The sequence below is a fragment of the Hyaena hyaena genome, unplaced genomic scaffold (genome assembly GCF_003009895.1).
Source record: "Hyaena hyaena isolate Hyena2069 unplaced genomic scaffold, ASM300989v1 scaffold_1444, whole genome shotgun sequence".
Lineage (NCBI taxonomy): Eukaryota > Metazoa > Chordata > Mammalia > Carnivora > Hyaenidae > Hyaena > Hyaena hyaena.
Window position 1 is genome coordinate 35,404 of NW_024082073.1, and position 21,110 is coordinate 56,513.

At 41.6% G+C, this 21,110-nt stretch overlaps 2 protein-coding genes across 2 annotated transcripts; one reads left to right on the top strand and one right to left on the bottom strand.

Annotated features, from left to right (window-relative positions):
• The first annotated feature begins 4,708 nt into the window (after window positions 1–4,708).
• LOC120225594 (olfactory receptor 51I2) lies at window positions 4,709–5,647 on the top strand. Its single transcript, XM_039223784.1, has one exon. The coding sequence runs from the start codon at window positions 4,709–4,711 to the stop codon at window positions 5,645–5,647; it is 939 nt and encodes a 312-aa protein (XP_039079715.1).
• Window positions 5,648–14,174: 8,527 nt separating this feature from the next.
• Window positions 14,175–15,119, bottom strand: LOC120225595 (olfactory receptor 51I2-like). Its single transcript, XM_039223785.1, has one exon. It carries the CDS (start codon window positions 15,117–15,119, stop codon window positions 14,175–14,177), a length of 945 nt encoding a protein of 314 aa, XP_039079716.1.
• Window positions 15,120–21,110: the final 5,991 nt, after the last annotated feature.

Sequence of the window (21,110 nt, forward strand, 5' to 3'; positions counted from 1 at the left end):
ATTCCACTTTGTTTGGGTCAACAGAGAGAGGCCTCAAAGATTCCACTCAGGAAACCTATGTTCCACCAACAATTGGGGAGAGTAAACATGGCCAGCTGGTTCCTTACTCATGCCTCTAAATCTGCTGATTTACATCCTAACTGTTTGAATGAGAGACTAGTGCTATTCTGAGGAGGCTATTTGTTGCAGTCGTGGCAGGCTGAGCGTTTCCTGAGAAACGTGGCAGATGAGCTGTGAGCCAGAGAGAGCTGTCACGATGCTGTCTGAGAACCAGTCCACCAGAACAGTCCACAGATCAAGGCTGATCTGTGCTTGGATGAGGTCACAAGCAGCCATATGGAGTAAAGGGACATTAATTTAAACCAAGTGAAGAAGAAGTAAAACATGGAAAGAGATTCCTCGATAATCTAGGAGACAAAATGAAAGGGTCAGGTCTAAACATTTCACACACCTACTAAACATGGCAGCAGTTACATGAAACACACGAATAATGAATCATCTACTGTCCCTTCTCTCTCCTTTCAGAAGATCATGTCAAAAGCCATGGTTAGTGAGTGAGGGATGGGAGAAGAGAAGTGGGGTGACTCTGAACCCTGAAAAGTTTGACTCTTATGTGAGCCTGGGCATTGTCGATACACACCGGGCTGACCACAGCCTGTGTTATCGTCTGCAGGTGACCAGAGATCTTAGGAAAGTCAGTTTTCCTCCAGGATGGATGGAAAGAACTAGCCCAATTCAAGCTATTTAAATGGGTTCAAGAAGCAAACTGTTTTGTTTTTTTTCTGCTTATATCTTATTTGTTGGACTTGGTCAACAGATTACCAAATCCTGGGATCCCTTAGAGGACAATGAGCTCATCTCTAACACACCTGCCCATTCATCACAGACAGTGCCTTGCACTGGGAAGACAATTGGGCCGGCTAAATAATTGCTGAGTTCTTCTTCAGATACAGAAGACATGCTTTATTCTCCATGGTCTTTAAGGATCTCTAGAGACTAAATCTTCCTGATGAGTCTCAGACACAAAGCCAGCATCCCTGGTTGTCTCAGAAGGCTTAGAATTAATACAAAAGGAGCAGGCATGAATTCACTCTAGCAGATGGAGAGGAGGATGTATCATTTCCCCAGTGTCTCCTCTGTCTGGATTCTGGTGAGTTTTGCAACCCAGTAGTGGGTAGATAGCAGAGTCTCCTAAAGCCTGCTCTAAGAGAGGATGAAACTTAGAAAGGGGTGGGGAGATGAAGAAGGAGAGAGTGCCTGGAGCTTAGCAGAATGGCACTTGTTATTAGAGTGAGCAGAGCAGGTACGAAGCCCCTGGACTGGGGGCTCCTGTTCTCTCTCTGCCACTAGCTTATAACTCTGGGTTATGCACAGTGTTTCCACCAAGAGCTCACTTTGCAGATTCAGTGAATGGGGATCCATGTTTCTATGAATCATTGACATATTAGCAGGTCAGAGAGGAAAGCAGGATCTGGGCACAGGCAAATTTCAGAAACCCAGCAGCAAACAATTCAGTCTACAAAATGAATCAAACTAACACCTGAGTTAACACATCGTTAAACATAAAAGTCACCCGGGAGATTAAGAGAAAAGAAATCAGCTAGTCCTACATTTTACAGGAGCTGGGTTTAGCCAAACTAATCTTCTATTCCTGCCCTTGACCACAAACGCTGATCATCAGCAGAGCCTCTCTGTTCACCCCCAACTCCATCTCCACTTCGGCTTTTTGAAACTCTGTAGCAAACCTTCACAGGCGTGCCCTCTTTGACTAGAAAGTACAAAGTAAAAGGACTTCAGAGTCGTAAAGGATAATATGTTGAAAAACAGTGATAAAGGGAAGGAGACTGATCTAGAAGGAGAAGTAGGCCATCCCAAGCTCCCATGGCCAGGGCAAGTCCACCAGAACAGTCCACAGATCAAGGCTGATCTGTGCTTGGATGAGGTCACAAGCAGCCATATGGAGTAAAGGGACATTAATTTAAACCAAGTGAAGAAGAAGTAAAACATGGAAAGAGATTCCTCGATAATCTAGGAGACAAAATGAAAGGGTCAGGTCTAAACATTTCACACACCTACTAAACATGGCAGCAGTTAAATGAAACACACGAATAATGAATCATCTACTGTCCCTAGGGGTCTCTGAGTGCCGTGGCAGAGGAACTTGGGTCCCGCATTGGAGACAAGTACTTCTTCATCTTGTTTGCCACAGGAATTGACTTTTCATCTTCCCCTTTGTAGAAGACTACCTTTGAAATCCATCCAGAAATGTGCATTTGGTTTTCCTTCTCCACATTTTCTCCAGCACTTAATGGTGTCTCAAAGACTGAACAAGACATTAGAGGGTCTTACAGCTCTCTAGTCAGGTGAGGTGTTTCCACTAAGAGGCAGGCTCACCTCAGGGAGTCTCCCGGTCTGTCACAGATTCACTATCAACACAGATGGGAGTTCCTTGCAGAGTCTCTGGCATGTAATGTGCTCAGCAAGTGTTGGTTTTCTCTCATTGCTTTCTTTTCTTCACGTGCATCCAAACACCATCCCCCCCAAGGTGAGTCACTACTGGGAATGAAAAAGGGGGTGCTCCTGGGACTGTTGGGCAGTCATTCTCCCCACAAATGCTACAACTCAGATCCCTACAAGCATGATGGCTTTGGCCCTGACCTGCACAGAATCGTGTCATTGAAACCCATTTTATTCTCCCTTCTCTGTTTCTTTTCACTTTTGCTCACTTCCCTTCTGTTTTTTTTTTTTTTTTTTCTCCTTCCATGAGTGTTGTGTGAAGAATGGTAATGGCAATCAGGTGGGAGAAAAAAGAGATGAATGGGGTTGGTCAGTCCTGGATCCGAAGCATCACACGTCTGGAGGGAGACAGGAATTCACAGACTGAGCTCTAGGACCAGAAGGGATGTAATCAGTCATACAGAGAATGGCCACATACTTCCTAGGAACTGTGAGAAGATCCAAATTATAAACTTCCCAGAAAGTCTGTAATGTTCCCTGAGTCATAATGCTGAGTTAGCGGTCATCCAAGCATGTCTGTGGGCTTCATATACGTGGACTCCCAGGTCCTCTTCTTCCATCCTGATCAGCAAGGATTCTGATATTATGCTCTGGCCTTGCTTGGTTAGGTTTGGGAAAGGAGGGGGAAACAAATTATTTCTGGAGTTTTCTCCCATATGAGGGTGCCTTAGTCTGACACAGTTCTGCCAGATGAAAAGTCTTCCAGCCCTCTCTATCTTCATTCATCATGAGGGACTGAAGGTGAAAGAATTTCCAGAACATCAGAATAACCAGAGATTACAAAATGTGATCACTCTCACAGAGAAAGTTGTGGGTTAGCCTCTGGGAGTGAGGTCAGGAACACATGTCATGGTAGAAAAGCTTAGTAATGCAGTCCATGGGGCTGTGTCTATGTGGCAAGGGGTTACTAATGTGGGCACAGCAGTCTACACACAAGTAAGTGACATGCTATTGAGGGTAGAAGTCTGCGTGTACATTGCATGTTATACACATACAAAATCTGCATATCTGTCAATGTGGACTGAGTGTATGAGCACCACAGGGCACATGCATGTTCAAGAGTGTGAATGTCAAGAATGAGAGTTGAGTGTATCTGTACAATAAGAGTAAGTGTGTGCAGGGTACCTGCATAGGTCAGTGAGTTAAGCGTCTGACTTGGGCTCAGGTCATGATCTCATGGTTCATGAGTTCAAGTTCCACATTTGGCTCTGTGCTGACTACTTCATGTCTGTGTCTCCCTCTCTCTCCTTGTCCTTGGCTCATGTTCTCTCTCTCTCTCTCTCCCTCAAAAATAAGTAAATATTTTAAAATTTTAAAAAGAAAGAAAGTGTGTGAGAGACAGCGGTGCAAGTGCAAGGTGCTCTTTCTAAGAGCAAGAATGGGATCCAGGTGAGGCTGTAGTGAAGGTAAATGAATGTGTCTCTGAGATAAGGGATATTTTGAGAGTATAATGACTATGTAAGAGGCGTGAAAGCATGGTGTTTGGGGCAATGGCCTTCCACAAGCTGAATGGTAGCATAATTATAGAATATTCAGGAGAGAAGTAATAATGTTTCCAAAACGAGGAACACGTTTGTGCATTTCCACAAAGTTGTCTTGTTCTCTTTGTTTTGTTCTTTTGGAACAATTCTGTCAAAAAAAGCTAGTGTCCAGAGGTGGTCCATTTCCTCCACATCCCATGGACCCTTCCTCTCTCTCACAAAGCACATCACCATTCAAACTAGCTCTCAGAAATGCTCTCATTAGTTGGTGATACTTCTGATTAAACATTTTCAGGGATATGTTTAATACTTCCAAGAGTTATTGTAACTCAAATTCCTGATTGTCTTCACAATGACAATCTATGGATTATACTTGACATATTTGCATTCAATAATGCTCTTAAAACTAATGGAAATATAGAAAATTTTCTTTGTATCTAAGTAATATTATTGAAGCATTGTCAATATCTTAATTTTCTTCATAAAATAGAGGGGATATTAGCCCTGCCTGGGGTCTACTGATCATAAAATGAAGAAAGAAAGTTTGCCTACATTTACCCTTAACCAGTGATTTCAGGAAGGCATCCGTTTCCAACTGTGTAGACTTCATCCCCTGTGTGTCTTATCCCTGGTTTCTTGCCCTCCAGGAAGGGCAACTCTCAGAAGTCCCCACGGTCCCATCCTGAAAAGTGTCCTGGCTTCCTCCCACTATGGGACTGTTCAATGTCACTCATCCTGCTTCCTTCTTCCTGACCGGCATCCCTGGTCTGGAGAGTTCTCACGCCTGGCTAGCAGGGCCCCTCTGTGTCATGTATGCCGTGGCCCTCGGAGGCAACGCCGTGATCCTGCAGGCCGTGCGAGTGGAGCCCAGCCTACACGAGCCCATGTACTACTTCCTGTCCATGCTGTCCTTCAGTGACGTGGCCATGTCCATGGCTACACTGCCCACCGTGCTCAGAACCTTCTGCCTCAATGCCCACAATATCCCTTTCGATGCCTGCCTGATCCAGATGTTTCTCATTCATTCCTTCTCCATGATGGAGTCAGGCATTCTACTGGCCATGAGCTTTGACCGCTATGTGGCCATTTGTGATCCCTTGCGCTATGCCACTGTGCTCACCAGTGAAGTCATTGTCGGAATGGGCCTAGCCGTGGCTGCTCGGAGCTTCATCACCCTCTTTCCCCTTCCCTTCCTCCTCAAGAGGCTGCCTATCTGCAGATCCAATGTTCTTTCCCACTCCTACTGCCTGCACCCAGACATGATGAAGCTGGCCTGTGCTGATATCACTATCAACAGCATCTATGGACTCTTTGTTCTTGTGTCCACCTTTGGCATGGACATGGTTTTTATCTTTCTCTCCTACGTGCTCATTCTGCGCTCAGTCATGGCCATCACTTCCCAAGAGGAACGCCTGAAAGCTCTCAATACCTGTGTGTCACATATCTTGGCTGTACTTGTGTTTTATGTGCCGATGATTGGGGTCTCCACAGTGCACCGCTTTGGGAAGCATGTCCCACGCTATGTACATGTCCTCATGTCCAACATTTACCTCTTCATACCTCCTGTGCTCAACCCTCTCATTTACAGCGCGAAGACAAAGGAGATCCGCCGAGCCATTGTCCGTATGTTTCACCGCATGAAAACATGATGTTCACACTTACCTCTAATATCTGATGTTGACTGTAGCCATAGGTCATCCTCCGTGGTGTCATTGCCATCATCACCATTGCCATCATCATCATCATCATCTTCATATCACAAACAATGAGATAGATGTGTATGGTGTGGGAGAAGTATAAGATCAGAAAGTGGAGATAACACAAAACAAATGGTAGTACAATCAGCAAACCTCAGTGGCATTCATAGAGAGGTAAATGTTGGTGATTAGACAACATTTTCCTGAGGAAGATTGATGTAAGCTAGGAATCATTTTCTATAACAGAACTATTCACCAACGTTATAATAACTAATACATTGAGTGTCATCATTAAAGGTGTCAAGTTCTTTAAGAAATTGATGTGATTTAATTCATTTAACCTTCATAACAATCTCATTAGGTGTGGAGAATTAAGTCAGTTTTTCAGAATAATATAGATGATAGGTGATCCAGATGAGACTCAGTTCTTGTTGTCTCCACTCTGTGTATCTAACCCAACAAGTACCACCCTTCTGACGAGTGACCTCACTATTAACATTACCACAGTTGTCCATCCCTTCCCTTCACTGTCATCTGGAACATTCGTTAGTGTTTCAACTTCACAAAGTGAAATTTGATGTATTATCAGAACTTGCTATAAGTATATGACCCCAGAAAACTGAAAGAGGCGGACATCTAGAAGAAACTCCAGATTCTTCTCTGCTTCCTTCATCTGCTTACTAATCCATCCTCCCACAGGGAGGTTCAGTATCTGAACCATAGACTTTTTTTCTTTTTCACATTGTACTAAGAATATGATTTTTCTCTGTCTTCCTTTCTTGGGATTTTAATTTTCTTCTATATAATGATGTGATAACAGATGTCAAAAATCATGTCTTTCTAGAATTTCTAGCTAAAAAGCCCTGGTATATGTAATGGAGAATTTATGATTTAGACACTACAAAATAATTATTTTGGACCTTCTATTAGACCAGTTTTCCTGAATTCTCTTTCTTTGATACCATGGAGGTAGGATATAATAAGAAAGTCTTTGGGAGAAGTAGAGTACTCTCAAATGCGGTTTGGGCTTACATTTAGACTAAGTTAACAGAGATGCCCTCTTGAGATTGACCTATGCACAAGGAAAACTGGGCCAGATACCCCAGCACAGCTGAGCATAAAGTTATCTATAGTTTTCTAAGGGAATATGAAAGTGAAGTATCAGGTGCCAGAGGGAGGTAACTTTTTTTTTTAATTTTTAATATTTATTTATTTTTGAGACAGAGTCCGAGCAGGGGAGGGGCAGAGAGAGAGGGAGATGCAAAATCTGAAGTAGGCTCAAGGCTCTGAGCTGTCAGGACAGAGCCCGACGTGGGACTTGAACCCATGAAGTAAAAGATCATGACCCGAGTCAAAGTCAGGCCCTCAACCGACTGACCCACCCAGGCACCCTGGGAAAGAACTATTTCTGAATAGGAATGATATAAGCATTTGGGATCCCAGTTTCCATATATGCCCATAAGTGAAATAAGAGAATCAGAATGTAAGTGCCTTTTTCCACTAAATAAACTATTTTAGGGACATGATTGAGTAACATAACTAAGCATGAGTTCAAATGGAAAATAATGAGTCAGACTATGGTCATCAGTTTAAATAATACTTTTTTTCTATTTTTGAAGTAGGCTCCACACCCAGTGTGGAGCCCAATGTGGGGCTTGAACTCACAACCCTGAGATCAAGACCTGAGCTGAGATCAAAAGACAGATGCTTAACTGAGCCACCTAGGCACCCCAATAATGACCTTTTTGATTCATACAAGAAGTGCTACATCAATTAACAATAAGAATAATAATTTATTAGGCCTTGAGAGTCAGATTAAATTTTCATATCGATGCAAGGGCAAGGCTGGGGACCCTTCTATATATGAAAATGAGGGAAACACTCTCTGATTACCACACCAAGGAGAAGAAGAGGACAACCTATTGACCACAGGTCTAACGTTGACAGCTAAGGATATAAAGGAGAAAGGACAAGGAGCACTGGAATAGGAGACTCCTATAAGTGCTGCTGTCTCCTCTCCCCTTCACTTCCTCCTTTCTTTCTTCATTTTCAGTTACCAGTGTGGCCTGTTTGTAGGGGATAGGGAAGAAGCATTTCTATGTTTCTCCTCCTCTTGTGATGTTCTTGGAAGAACTTAGGGCCGCCACTGTGTCTTCCATCCTAAGAAGGTGGAGATTGAGCCCTGCTTTTGGCTAAAGTGGAAACTTTCTTTTTTGCCTTTCTTTATTTAACAAGCTTTTCTTTGAACTCAAACTTTTTCCCTATTGAACTGGGAAATACCTGAATTTTGGCCAACTAAAAAGAGAAAAGAATATTTTATACGTCTTTTATTTTATGCCCCCTTAGTTCTGCCTTAGAAAATTAGGTCATAGGGTTCCTGGGTGCCTCAGTTGGTTAAGCCCCCGACTTTGGCTTAGGTCGTGATCTCCCAGTCTGTGGATTCGAGCCCTATGTTGGGTTCTGTGCTGATAGCTCAGAACCTGGAGCCTGCTTCGATTCTGTGTCTCCCTCTCTCTGCTCCTCCCCCATTCACAGTCTGCCTCTATCTCTCTCAAAAACGAATAAACATTAAAAAAAATACAAGTGTGAGTTTAAAAAAAAAGAAAAAAGAAAATTAGGTTACCTAAAAAAATTAAACATTGAACTTGGCTCAGCTAAGTTTGCAGTGGGATGATATTGAGGTTTGTGGGGGAAAATGTCTGAGTAATAAAGGTCATGTTTTTGCATTGCTTCTAAGGGGTGCATATTTCATCCTTCAGGGCCTGCGTTGGGTGGGTCAATGAAGAGATGGAACTAGAACAAGACTTACGGTAGGGTAGGATTCCCAACCCCTCAGCCTCATTGTAAGCCTCATAGTAAAATCAATACAACTAGAATGGGATGCAGAATTGAGAAAACACACATCCACGTTGTATGGCCTTCCATGGAATTAATTTCTGTGTGAGCCCAGGAAGTTGGAGAACCTTCAGAAATGAGAGTGGGGCAGCAGGTTATGAACAGACCCCTGGGCATGACTGACCATCAGCCCCACTTTCTCAGTCCCACCGAGGTCCATCCCACCTCCAGGAAACCATCTCCACACCTGATCAGCTCTGCTAGGATGGGACAGCTTTGCTGCTGCAGTAGTTGTGATTCAGCAGGATAAGAAGAGCTCTTTCCTCAGAAATTGTATTACAGAAGGATAAATAGGAGCAGGGGCACTAGACGATCTTTCTTCTGTGTATGGTTCTCCCCAGGAAGGGCATTGCCTCTTCCGGAGGATATCCAATCCTCTTTTGTCAGTTGCACACATTTTCTAACTGTGCTAACGCAGGGTGGTCTCAGGCCCCTGCACTGCTCTGTTTCATGTTCAGGTAAGAGGGGATCCATGCGTTGGTGGCTGTGCATTAAGCACAGGAATGCCCTCCAGACAGCTCAGTGGGGTGTGTGCCCTGAGGGTTCAAGTTTCATAGAAATAACAAATAGCTCATGAAGTCAGCAGTCATTTTGTGAATTACCCTCTTCCCAACTTGAAACAAGTAATTGAGTCCCTGCTGAGCAATTACCCCATGCAGGGGAAGAGGAGAGCTGCTTATCACGCAGTACCTGGACATGAATGTCTGTTGGCAAGGTCATGGAGAAGTCGTGACTGCTGGTTGACCCATGAGCTGGACATCAGGACTCAGGGCCCCTCACCCCTGACTCTGTCCTTGGAATGTACGTACAGTTTGTCTCTCCACTCCCTATAGCAGCTCCAAGGACATGACCTTGAGATAGTCATGTCTTACTGAAATCTTCTATAAAATACACATGACTGAGCCCAGATAAAGCCTCCATATAAACTTAACTGAGCACACAGGTGCTCCTCTCTATATAAACTTTTAAGCTTCTGGCAGCTTGGGTCTTGACCTTGGGTCATCCAGGACAAACCTAGTATGTAAGTTTCCTTGATTGTTAAATCTGTCAGCTACAGATCTGGGGTGGCATGCCCATTTCTCCAGGTTTTTCCTGTCTTCAGAATATCACGGCCAGTTTCAGATAATACTGAAGAAGCTCCTGAGGATCCTTCAAACCAAAATCAGAAGCCGACAGCTTGTTTAATGGATTTGTTACATTAGGTGTACGTGTATGTGGTTTGTGTTCATATTTCTCATATAAAGTGTTTTGAATCTATTTTCTTTCCTTCTATTACCCATGGAAAACTTGTTTATCAAATATATGTAAGAAAATAGAAGAGATACTTCATCTGTTAAATGAGTATTTGATTTAGTCTCTTTGTTTTGTACATGCATCCCTCAGGATTCAGCTGACACCACCTAAACTTTGGCTATTTCACTGAACGTTGCTTAAGCCCCCAAACGTTCTTCATATAGAAAGTATAAACCCCAGCCAAGACTTCCGATACATTTCTGGAGTCATGCATCACTCACTCAAATCATGGATGTGTGGCAAGCTTTATTAAAAATTTAGATTATAAACAGATCTCAACTAATAGAAATGCAACAAACAGAGCTGGTTATGGGGCAATCTTGATCTTATATCATTTACGGCCAGTAATGGTGTTTATAAAAATTTCTTTCTCAACCTCCATTTTCCCTAGCACACATGCATGATGCCTGGGAACCAGACAGCTATTTTTTAAGGGAAATATCCCATATTACAAGCTGGGAGTAAGAAGCTTCCTGAGTGGCCATCTGTATTTTTACCACAGAAGCATCCTATAAGCAATAAGGGCTCTGAGTCAACTTTAAATATTAGTCTTGGCAGTCAAGCACATTGTCCCTGACTGAGACGAAGTCCTCTGTGAATATTAAACAACTTAGAAGCGATAGAATGTTAAGTGGCTTTTTTTTTTTTTGTATTTGACATTTGACGTGACTTTGTGTAAACTAAATCTACCATGGATTTTAACACAAGTAAAGTATATCTGAAACTCAAATAAACTCTTGAGAAACAGATATATCCAAAACTTTATATGCCTGGGTTACAAACACTGGAATGGAAATAGCTCTCATTTCATTTACTCAGAAAGGATGGAGATTAATGATTACATTCCATTATCATCCAACATTTAGCATTCAGATATGTGCAAGAACATTTTTACAAATAATGTGGAAAAACAAGTTTACAGTTACTGGGGGGAAAGAAAGTTAAAAGACACATCTCAAGAGTAAATTGGACAATTGTATGTGAGTTTTAAATTGATCCTGGTTTATTTTCAATATAATTTCTTAATTATAGTAAATATAATTATATTAATTATAATTAATTATATAATTGCTTTATACTTAATTAATTTCTTAATTATATTACATTATATTGTGTCAGCCTTCAAACCACACAAAATATAAACCATTTTATAAATGTATCATTTATTTAGATATCAGCACATTTAGATATCACATTAAATACTAATCTTACCAGTTTGAACAGATGCAATTTATGTCCAAAAGAAAAGCCTTCTTTTAACATACTATTAATTAGAAACTTGATCAATGTTTTTTAGGCAGCAGTAAATCATATACATATATACATGCCTAAATGTAATGGATTTTTTCTATATTAATAAATTAAAAAGTTTTAATTTTCTGCCTCTTCAATATATTTCTCTTTAATTCACAGTCACTGTCATAGGTTATATTTACTCTGTGTGTGTGTGTGTGTGTGTGTGTGTGCACTCACATGCGTGTACACCCCAGTGGTCCTTATCCAACTAAAGATTGGAGGCTCAGCAGTATAGAACACCCAGAAAAAAGGAATTTCTATCACTTTTTTGAGTAGTGATCTCTTACTTATTTAAAACTTAACTCAGCACATTTATTTTCAACTTGTGAGACACACACAAGAAAACATTCCCCGTGTCACATACTCTTTGTTATCAGGAACTAGTGCTTATCACTGCCCCTATGCCTTCCCCCATCCCCGGGTTTAGCACAGATTAGGTCATTCCATGTATGTTTGCTAAAGGAATAAATAAGGCATCACTGAACAAACTGATGACAGAAACGCTTTGTATTACACCTAGCACTCACTCTGCCCCTTTTTCTCTAACTTTCAATGCTGTGGTTGACGAAGCCTATGAAATACTGAAGTCAACCATATGGTTTCTGATATTCAGTAATGGATACTGAAGCATTAGAATATTAAAACATTTTTAAAAGAAGAAGAAACATTTCCATTGTAATTGTAAGCATGACTTTAATGGACATGGGCTAATCTTTCTCCTTCCTTTTGTTTTTGCTCATAACTGTGTAGAGTTCATATCCAATTTTTGGTCCCATATATACAGAAGGATGGTTTTCCAGGGTGACTGGGAGGGGGAATCTCTGTACTGGGAAGAGATGGCTGGTAACTTTTCCAGCTTTGTGGCTCTCAGGCACCCTGTGTTGTGCAAACAGTTCAAAGGAACACCTCTTTTTATTTTTTATTTTTTTAATGTTTTATTTATTTCTAGGAGAGAGAGAGAGACAGCATGAGCAGGGGAGGGTCAGAGAGAGAGGGAGTCACAGACTGAAACAGGCTCCAGGCTCTGAGCTGGCAGTCAGCAGCGGGGGGCTCGAACCCACGAACCGCGAGATCATGACCCAAGCGAAAGTCGGACGCTTAACCGACTAAGCCACCCAGGCGCCCCAAAGGAACACCTCTTTTTGAGGCCACTTGTGTGTCTCAGAGCTAAGACTGTTTCTCGAAGATGTCTAGCTCCTTCCCTCTGTTCCGACTCTAGAGCTCTCCAAGCCTTCCGTCCAAGGGGTGCACGCAGTTGAGAATTTTATTCAGTACTGTGGCATTGTTTTGCACCTGCTTCCTCTGTAGCCTGCATCTGTCTTCAGCACCATCTTTCTTAGTGATCTTTATCTGTTTATCTCTGGTTTCCTTCAGGTAGAGGTTAAAACCGCCTGGAAAAGCTTATTTGTTGAACATTTCTGAGATTCTCCAATGCTTAGGAGCACCACAGCATTGCTTCATCCTCTCAGGTGCATGAGGACTTAGACCTTGTAAGGCTTGGTCTCAGTTTCACCAATCTCAAGGTTGGTTGCCTGCCCAGGTTTCTGTTTAGGTTACCATCCTCTCCTACTGGAGGTGAATGTTTGTGATGGGGGGGGGGGGGCATTTCTTATTGGAATAAGTTTGGTTATTCCCCTTCACTCCACTGGTCCTTACCACATACGTTCTAACTTTGTGCTTTCTCCATAACTACCTTCTTCCAGGGTACTTGTCATTTCTCTGTCATCTAATACCGTTGAAGATGTTATGTCTGGATTTTATTCGGATTCATTTTTTTGTAACAGATGGTGAATTTTGCATCCGTAGTTGTTCAGAGAAGATTCAGATATATACTATTGCTATGTTTAGGGCAACATCATGTCACTTAGTCCTTATGGCTTTATTTTAGAAAAGTCATTTCATGATGATATGAGAAAACAAATATGGAAAAGGATGTTTCTTTAAAAAGTGATATGTTTCTGCCTCAGTGTCTGCTTTCCCCAGTCATCCAACAGAGCTGAAGTATGCCATAGCCTACCCATTGTCCAGTGGAAGCTGCCATGCTTGTGTTTACTTCTGTCAAGGATTCACGTGGCCAAGGTGGGTTGTGCTCTGTGTGTTTTACATGAATTTGCGATGATCACTTTCTCCTCATGGCTGTTACTCTTCAGGGATTATGCTCTCTGAATGTCCTATATTCTTCAGCTACATCTTCCCTGCTATAGCATGTGCTGAAGTCTCTCGGCTTAGGTGCTCATAAAGCCATGAAAGTCCATATTCCAGCAAATTGTGGGCCCAGCTGCTTTGCCACTGAAGCAGACTTGTCCCACCAGCAGTCATTGGTATCATTCTCCTTCCATTTACAGTGCTTACTAGCTCTCTAAAAAAAGTTACTCACCCCCAAGTCATGCCCAAGTGATAGCAAAATATGATTTTTCCACAATTGTTTTCTACTGATTTTAACTTGTAAAGTTCAGGTGTAAACATCATTTGCATTGTATAGTCAGAATGCTAAGCATATAGGTTCCATTCTATAAGACTCAGAAATAGTCTTATTGATTTTAAAAGTGAAAAAGTGGTCACAGTTACTATGTGTCTTTAATTTTTAAAGTTTAAAGATATTCAAAGTATTATTCCTTTAAAATATATTAGGTGATATCTTTGATCTCAAGTAACAATCTTCAGGTATAGCATGGTTTACATAAGTGTGTGTCAGTTTTGAGACTTCTTTGAAAGCACAGATGTAACTAGTTGGGATAAACAAAAGAGTCTGACGACCCTCTTCCTTGTTAGATCTGAGAGAAGCCATCTGTGGCAACATGTGACATGGTTAATTACAATGTAAGGCAGGCTGATGTATTGAGTTAATGGGTTATAGCCAGGCCGTCCCACAAAACTAACAGCAGGTACCGAGCAGAGGTCCATTTACAGGAGGAGATTGAAACCCTCCAGGGTCAAAATCAGCAATAACAACACACTCCTAGGGTATCTAGGTTCCCGGAAGATCTCTTCCTGATCAGAGTTTAGGCTTAAAAAGCATTTTGTGTAGCCTCTTACGAATTTCTTTTGTCTTAATAGAATAGATAATCGGGTTAAGCATTGGAGGCACAAAGAGATAGACCAGGGACATAAACTTGTGCACATACTCAGGGGGATGCTTCCCAAATCGATGAACCATGGATACACTAACCATGGGTACATAGAAGATGAGCACAGCACAGATGTGTGACACACATGTGTTGAGTGTCTTAAGTCTCTCCTCCTGGGAGGCAATGGCCAGAACAGAGCGCAGTATGAGCACGTAGGAGAGGAGGATGAGCACTGAATCTACGCCAAAGGCAGAGATAACAATAAACAGGCCATACATGTTGTTGATGGTGGTATCTCCGCAGGGCAGGCGGATCAGGTCTGGGTGCAAACAGTAGGAATGGGTTAACACGTTGGCCTTACAGAAAGGCAGCCTCTTCAGAAGGAATGGCAGTGGGAAGACCATGCAGAAGCTGCGAACGACGATGGATATGCCCATGTGAGCAACACGGATATCAGTGAGCACTGAAGAATAACGCAAGGGGTTGCAAATGGCCACGTAGCGATCAAAGCTCATGGCCAGCAGGATCCCAGACTCTGTCCAGGAGAAGAGGTGGATGAAGAACATCTGGGTCAAGCAAGCATCAAAGGCAGTCTCCGGGGCATGAAAGCACAAGGCAGCCAGTACAGTGGGCAACGTTGAAAAGGACACACCCAGGTCATTGACAGACAACAGAGACAGGAAGTAGTACATAGGCTGGTGCAGGCTCTGCTCCTCCTTTATGATGAAGAGAATTAGGATGTTGCCCAGGATGGAGATAGCATAAAGAAGCAAGAGGAGGGCAGCTAACCAGTGCTGCAGGCCCTCCATCTCTGGGAAGCCTGTTAGTGTGAAGCTAGTAGTGCTAGAGGTGTTAGTCCCAATACTTCCCATGAAGGTCCCCGAGTGGCTTTTGGGGAAAGACAACCAGAGCAAAGTGAGATCAGACCGAGGAAGATCGGGAGTGGTCACTGTCCTCAGGATGGAAGGGGCAATGACACTGAGAGTCCATGATAGGTTATGAAAGGGTCAGGAAGGAACAGGTTAGAGGCCGTTGGTTATACTTCAGAACTTCTATAGTCGAACCATATCCACAGATGGGTCATGGGCTCCAAATCCTTCTCTACACATATCCTTTGACTCTTTTTTGAGGGTCAGATATTATCCCTTATTTTTGTTGTCTCTATGTGTTCTTTACAGAGAGACTCAAGTCTTTCTCCAATAGCGGAACATGATTTTACCCTTTCTTCCTACCAGTTCTTAGCTACCACCTTCTTCAAGAAGTCAGGTACCGGATGTCCTTCCTTAATCCTCCCTGCTTACTGATACTTTAGTTCTTGTGAACGTGACGACATCTCCATCTATAGTCTGCACCGTTTCTCCTCTCTTGTCTGCACTCAGTCATCACTCCCGTTCCTTGCTCATCCTCTTTTTGTTGCCTGAGCCCCTCACTTATTCGCCAAGGGTCCAGAAGCTCTGGTTCACCCACATCTGCTTCCTTTAGATTTTTCTCTCCTGCCTGTTTACATTTTTTTCTTCTCTGTTTAGATGAAGCATTCTCAAACTGTACTGCATGTTAGATTCATTTGAGGAGGTTTAAAAAACTCCATTGTCTGGGTCACACTCTTATCAATTAAATTAGAATCTCTCTCAGTGGGACTCAAAAATCAGTATATATATTTCTATTTCCTAGGTGATCGTGATAGGCAGCCACGTGTGAGAATCACGGACTTAGATCACTCCCATAAGCTTAGCTATGTCCTTTCTCACCTCAGCTTCTTTGTTGAGTAACAATTTCATGATCTACTGTCATGAGAAATAAACAAACAATAATTATCTTCTAGTAACCATTCACTTCTCTTTCCTCTTTCATAATTAAAATTTTCGAAAGTATTTTTTTATTTATAATGTCTTTCTTTATCTCTTCTGTATACATCAATGATCCCAAATTTATGTAACTCAGATTTCTCTTCTAGCTATGGACACAAGCATTCAGTTCCCCGTTGGACCATCAATTGTAATAGCTCATATGCAACCCAAATGTAATGGACAAAGTTGAACTTTTTTATGTTAATCACTGTATTTGATCCTCTCCAATATTTAACATCTCACAAAAGCCCATCTCCATCTACCCATGCACTCAAGCCAGAAAAACCTAGGAGGCATCTCTCACCCTTTCCCATGCCAAGATCTGATTAACCCATTAACATCTTTCCAGACTATGCTTAACATTGGCTTCTTTTCCTCCCACTTCGAACTGTCATCCATCCATCTCCCTCGACATCTTCCACCAGGATGTCTGCAGAACATTCCCTGATGATTACCCAGCTTAGTGTCATGCCTTTCTCTTATCCATTCTCCACAACGCAGCCATTTTATTTCTTTATAATGTAAATAAAATGGTGTTACACTCCCACTGAAAATCTTCCAGTGGCTTCTTTTACTTTTAGAAAGAAGAATTCATACATCCTTACAATGAAGCAGCATCAGCACTACCTGGGAAGGTGTTATCTTCTAGTTATTTGAATTATTCATTACTACTCTGTTCATGGTTGTATGTCACTGTTACAAAATCTCATACATATTTTTGTTCATGACTCATCACACTTTAGAATCATAGAACTATTATGTATTTGTTTGGATATTTGATTAGTATCTTTCTCCCCCAATAAATTGTAAGTTCCCATAATGGTCTGGTTTTTTAAATTTATTTTTTATAGTTTATTGTCAAGTTGGTTTACATATAACACCCAATGCTCATCCCAACAAGTGCCCTCCTCCATGCCCATCAGCCCCCTTCCCCTCTTCCCCACCCCCCTCAGCCCTCGGTTTGTTCTCAGCACTCAAGAGTCTCTCATGGTAGACTCTTGAATGCTGACAAAAACTGAGGACTGATGGATGTGGGGGGGAGGGGGGGATGGGCATGAAGGAGGGCACTTTGGGGATGAGCACTGAGTGTTATGTAGAAACTAATTTGACAATAAACTATTTGAAAAAAAAAAAAAAAAAGAGTCTCTCATGGTTTGCCTTCCTCTCTCTCCCCAACTATTTTTCCCTTTCTTCTCCTGCTTCGTACTCTGTTAACTTCCTCCTAATCCAACCATATGTGCAAACAAATGGTATCTGTACTTCTCTGCCTGACTTATTTCACTCAGCATAACACCCTCTAGTTCCATCCATGTTGCTACAATTGTCTGTTTTGCTTCTCATCTTATTCTTGGTGTCTAGCCAAGTCACTGGGCATAGAGCCCTGGGCTAAGACTCAAAGATGACCGATTCTGGTTCTAAATAGTAAGTACTGATTAAGTAGATAAATACATTTTGTGAGGAAGAAGCTATACATTCTCAAGTGTAAAATGAATTTGGTAAGTTAAATAACTCACCTAACATCTAATAACTCACTTTTTATATCACCTTTGCCATATGCCAGCTGTGCATTTAGTTTATGTCTTCACACCTTATTTTTACATCTATAGTATGGAGGGGAAAAAAAACCAGAGTAAAACATTTAAAATTCATATTCAGGATGCTGGTGTAAGTTATGTACTGAATAAATGGCAACCAAGAGAGAATGGATGAGAGAGGTTATTTAGGGGCTGGGGTCCCCTGGTCCTCTTTCCACATTGTCTTCCCACTTTCAAAATCCCAACATCTTTGTCTCAGCCTTTATCCACCACCCAGGGAGAATACTGGAGTGTGAGTTAATTACATTGAAACATCTGAGCTAAATGAAAAGCTTAAGAGGCTGCCTGGCTGGGTCTACACGTGCTTAGAGCTGTAGAGTAAATCTGTGAGAATGAGGCCAGGACACTAAGATTTCAAGCACCAAGGGCTGCATACAGGAAGTATGGGTTTGGGGAAGAGGAGTGCAGGCAAAATCTCTAAATTTAGATCACAAACAGCCTTCTTCTTCAACTATTTGTACCCTGATTGCCTTAGAATTTTGAAGCTTGTAATGAGGTTCTTACAGACCTCTATGTGGGAAGAGCTGAAGTCCCAACTTACCTTCCCAGGGAAGCTCTGCTGGAATGGAAGAGAGTGGTGTGTGAAGGGTCTAGCAGGGCACACACTCGGTGCACAACCTCCCCGCCTTGATCTCTATAAAGCTGCCTCTTAAGAGTCCCTTGGATCCAGTTAGTCCTGGGGCTCAGAGGGGGTTGGGGCAGCAGGCATTGCACAACATCTTAAATGGATGGCTCCCCTGTGCCCTGGAATCTCTCTTCCTTAGAGATTTTGAAGAAATTAAGAGTTAGAAGTATGTTGCTCTTTATTTTATACAAGAGGAAGTGAAGCCCAGAAGGAACCCATTCAGGAAGCCAACAAACAGAGCTGGATTTGATCCCAGACCCTCTGACTCTCACTGATTCCCAAATTAGAGCTCTTTGTATTAACTATCCCACAACCCAAATAGATTTCAAAATGCAAAATAGCATATCCACTAAAAGCCTAATAATTTATAGCCAGCAAATAGAGGAGTGTCTGGCTGGCTCAGTGGGTAGAGTTTGCAACTCTTAATCTCAGGGTTGAGAGTTCAAGCCCCACATTGGGCATGGAGCCTACTTATAGTCAGCAAATAGAGTGACCATCCTGGTTTGCCTGGAAGTATACTGGTTTTAGCACAGAAAATCATGCATGGGGGGAAGCCCCTAAGTTCTGCGAACTGTAACAGTTTGCCACCCAACATCTAGATTGAAAGCCGACTTCTTACACATCCCTAAAAGAAGTATTTAATTGGCTCAAGTTCCTAACTCATATGTGAAATTACAGTACAGATTCTTATAGACCCATTTGACTATGAAACTTAAGATCACATGCTAAGTGTTTCTGAAACAAGACCTAGCATAACGACTTACCAATTTTTCGCCTGCCAGAAAAGAATTCGAATAGAAGATGGGATAACCAGTGGCCTATGGGGGCCCTGGGGACCGTGAGGACAAGCACATTGCCAAGACACTAATTCAAAGGTCTTAAACAAGGAGAGTCCTTGGTCATCTCATATCGCACCCAAACTTCTATAATGGATACACTGAAGCTCTAACGAGGAAGAGGCTGGCTGATGGAGAGTGTTATAGAGGCAGGACGTGAACAGAATTGTCCTGATCCAGTTCTATCCTCACAGTCATGCTGTCTCTTATTACCAGGGTTAGGAGAGGGAGGGAATAACTGGTATGTTGTGAGCTTTTACCACGTGTCTGAGACCATGATAGTTTCCTGATAAAGGTTAGCTCATTTAATCCTCAGAGGAAACAGATGAATGCATTTTAATATGCCTAAAATCAGTCCTGGATTTTTCAGTAAGCAGACTATACATACAGAGTTACAGCAACAGAGAAGTAAAGCACTAGGTATATATATCACATACTGTCTTTTAAATAATAAACATTACATTGATTTTGTATACTAAAATGCATAAATATATTTTAAATAATAAATGCAAAGGCATTTGTATATATAAAACCTTTCATGGCTCCAATGGAGATCCAGAAAATGAGATTGTCTATTTCTTTTTTAAAATTTTATTTATTTATTTTGAGAGAGAGGGAGATAGCAGGGAGGGGCAAAGAAAGAACAAGAGAGAGGATCCCATGCAGGTTTGGCACTGCCAGCACAGAGCCCAAATTGGCTGGAACTCAGAAACCATGAGATCATGACTTGAGCCAAAACCAAGAGTCAGACACTTAACAAGTACTCCAGGCTAGTCTATTTCTTTTCTTTTCTTTTTTAAATGTTTATTTATTTTTGAGAGACAGAGAGAGAATGATAGAGGGAGGAGCAGAGAAAGGGAGACACAGAATCCAAAGCAGGCTCCAGGCTCTGAGCTGTCAGCACGGAGCCTGACACGGAGCTCGAACCCACCAAAAGTGACCTGAGCCGAAGTTGAAAGTTTAACTGACTGAGTCACCCAGAAGTCCTAGGTTGGGATTTTTCTAGAGCCATGACCTACTGTGCACCAAGTTCATATTCTTTCTAACAGTTCATTCTTTCCAAGAGCTTAGGATTCAAATAGGAAGTTTATACGTAGTAGCACAGAGGGCTGTGTAGCTGCTGTGGTATAATTCTACACAAATCGATTTGAAGCATAAAAAGAATAAAATGTCTGTTGTACTGCTATTGGAGGTGAGGGGACCAGATGGTTAGAAGGCAGGTAGTAAAGCAGTTCCTTAAAATACTGCAGGGAGAAGATTACTTAAAAGCTAAACCAATGTTTAGCCCATGATATCTGTCTAATAAATATTTTTGATGAATAATTAGAATGATATACATTTTCCATGCAGATAAAAATGGACAAGATATTCTAAGTAGTCTCACAGAAAAAGGATATAGATATAAAGCAGCTTGTTTCTTCAGGAATCACATGGAGTTCCATATGGCAAGAGCAAAATATAAGATACACTGGTGTTATTATTAAAGGACATGTTAAAGCTTTTGGACTTTATCCATAGACAGTAAGAGACATTGAAGGCTATGAGTGTTTTATAATCAGATAGAGTCTTCAGGAACATTGTTCTGGTTGTGGTGTAGGAAAAGGAGAGAAAAAAAATCAGTAAATGATAAATTAGTTTGGAAGCTATTGCCAAGTCGAAGTAAGGGATGGTAATGAAGGCCCCACATAAGGTAGCAACAGTGGTGAGGTAGAGGCAAAGTTTGGAAAAATCAAAATCTGGTATTTTCAAGGTTTACTATAGAGTTACAGATATAGGGTAAATTAAAATAGTCGTTTCAGTCTCAAGTTTCACAACATTGCTTAAAGATTCCTAAAAAAATGATAAGCGATAACCAGATATTTAAGGGTGTGTGTGTGTGTGTGTGTGTGATACAGTAATAAAAATATATAGCAAATTTTAAAAAAATTAACCGGAAAGTATATGATACAATATATTAAGA

What these genes read in the sequence shown, in the direction of transcription:
- LOC120225594 (XM_039223784.1), top strand. Translation starts at nt 4,709, where the DNA reads ATGGGACTGTTCAATGTCACTCATCCTGCTTCCTTCTTCCTGACCGGC.
- LOC120225595 (XM_039223785.1), bottom strand. Translation starts at nt 15,119, where the DNA reads ATGGGAAGTATTGGGACTAACACCTCTAGCACTACTAGCTTCACACTA.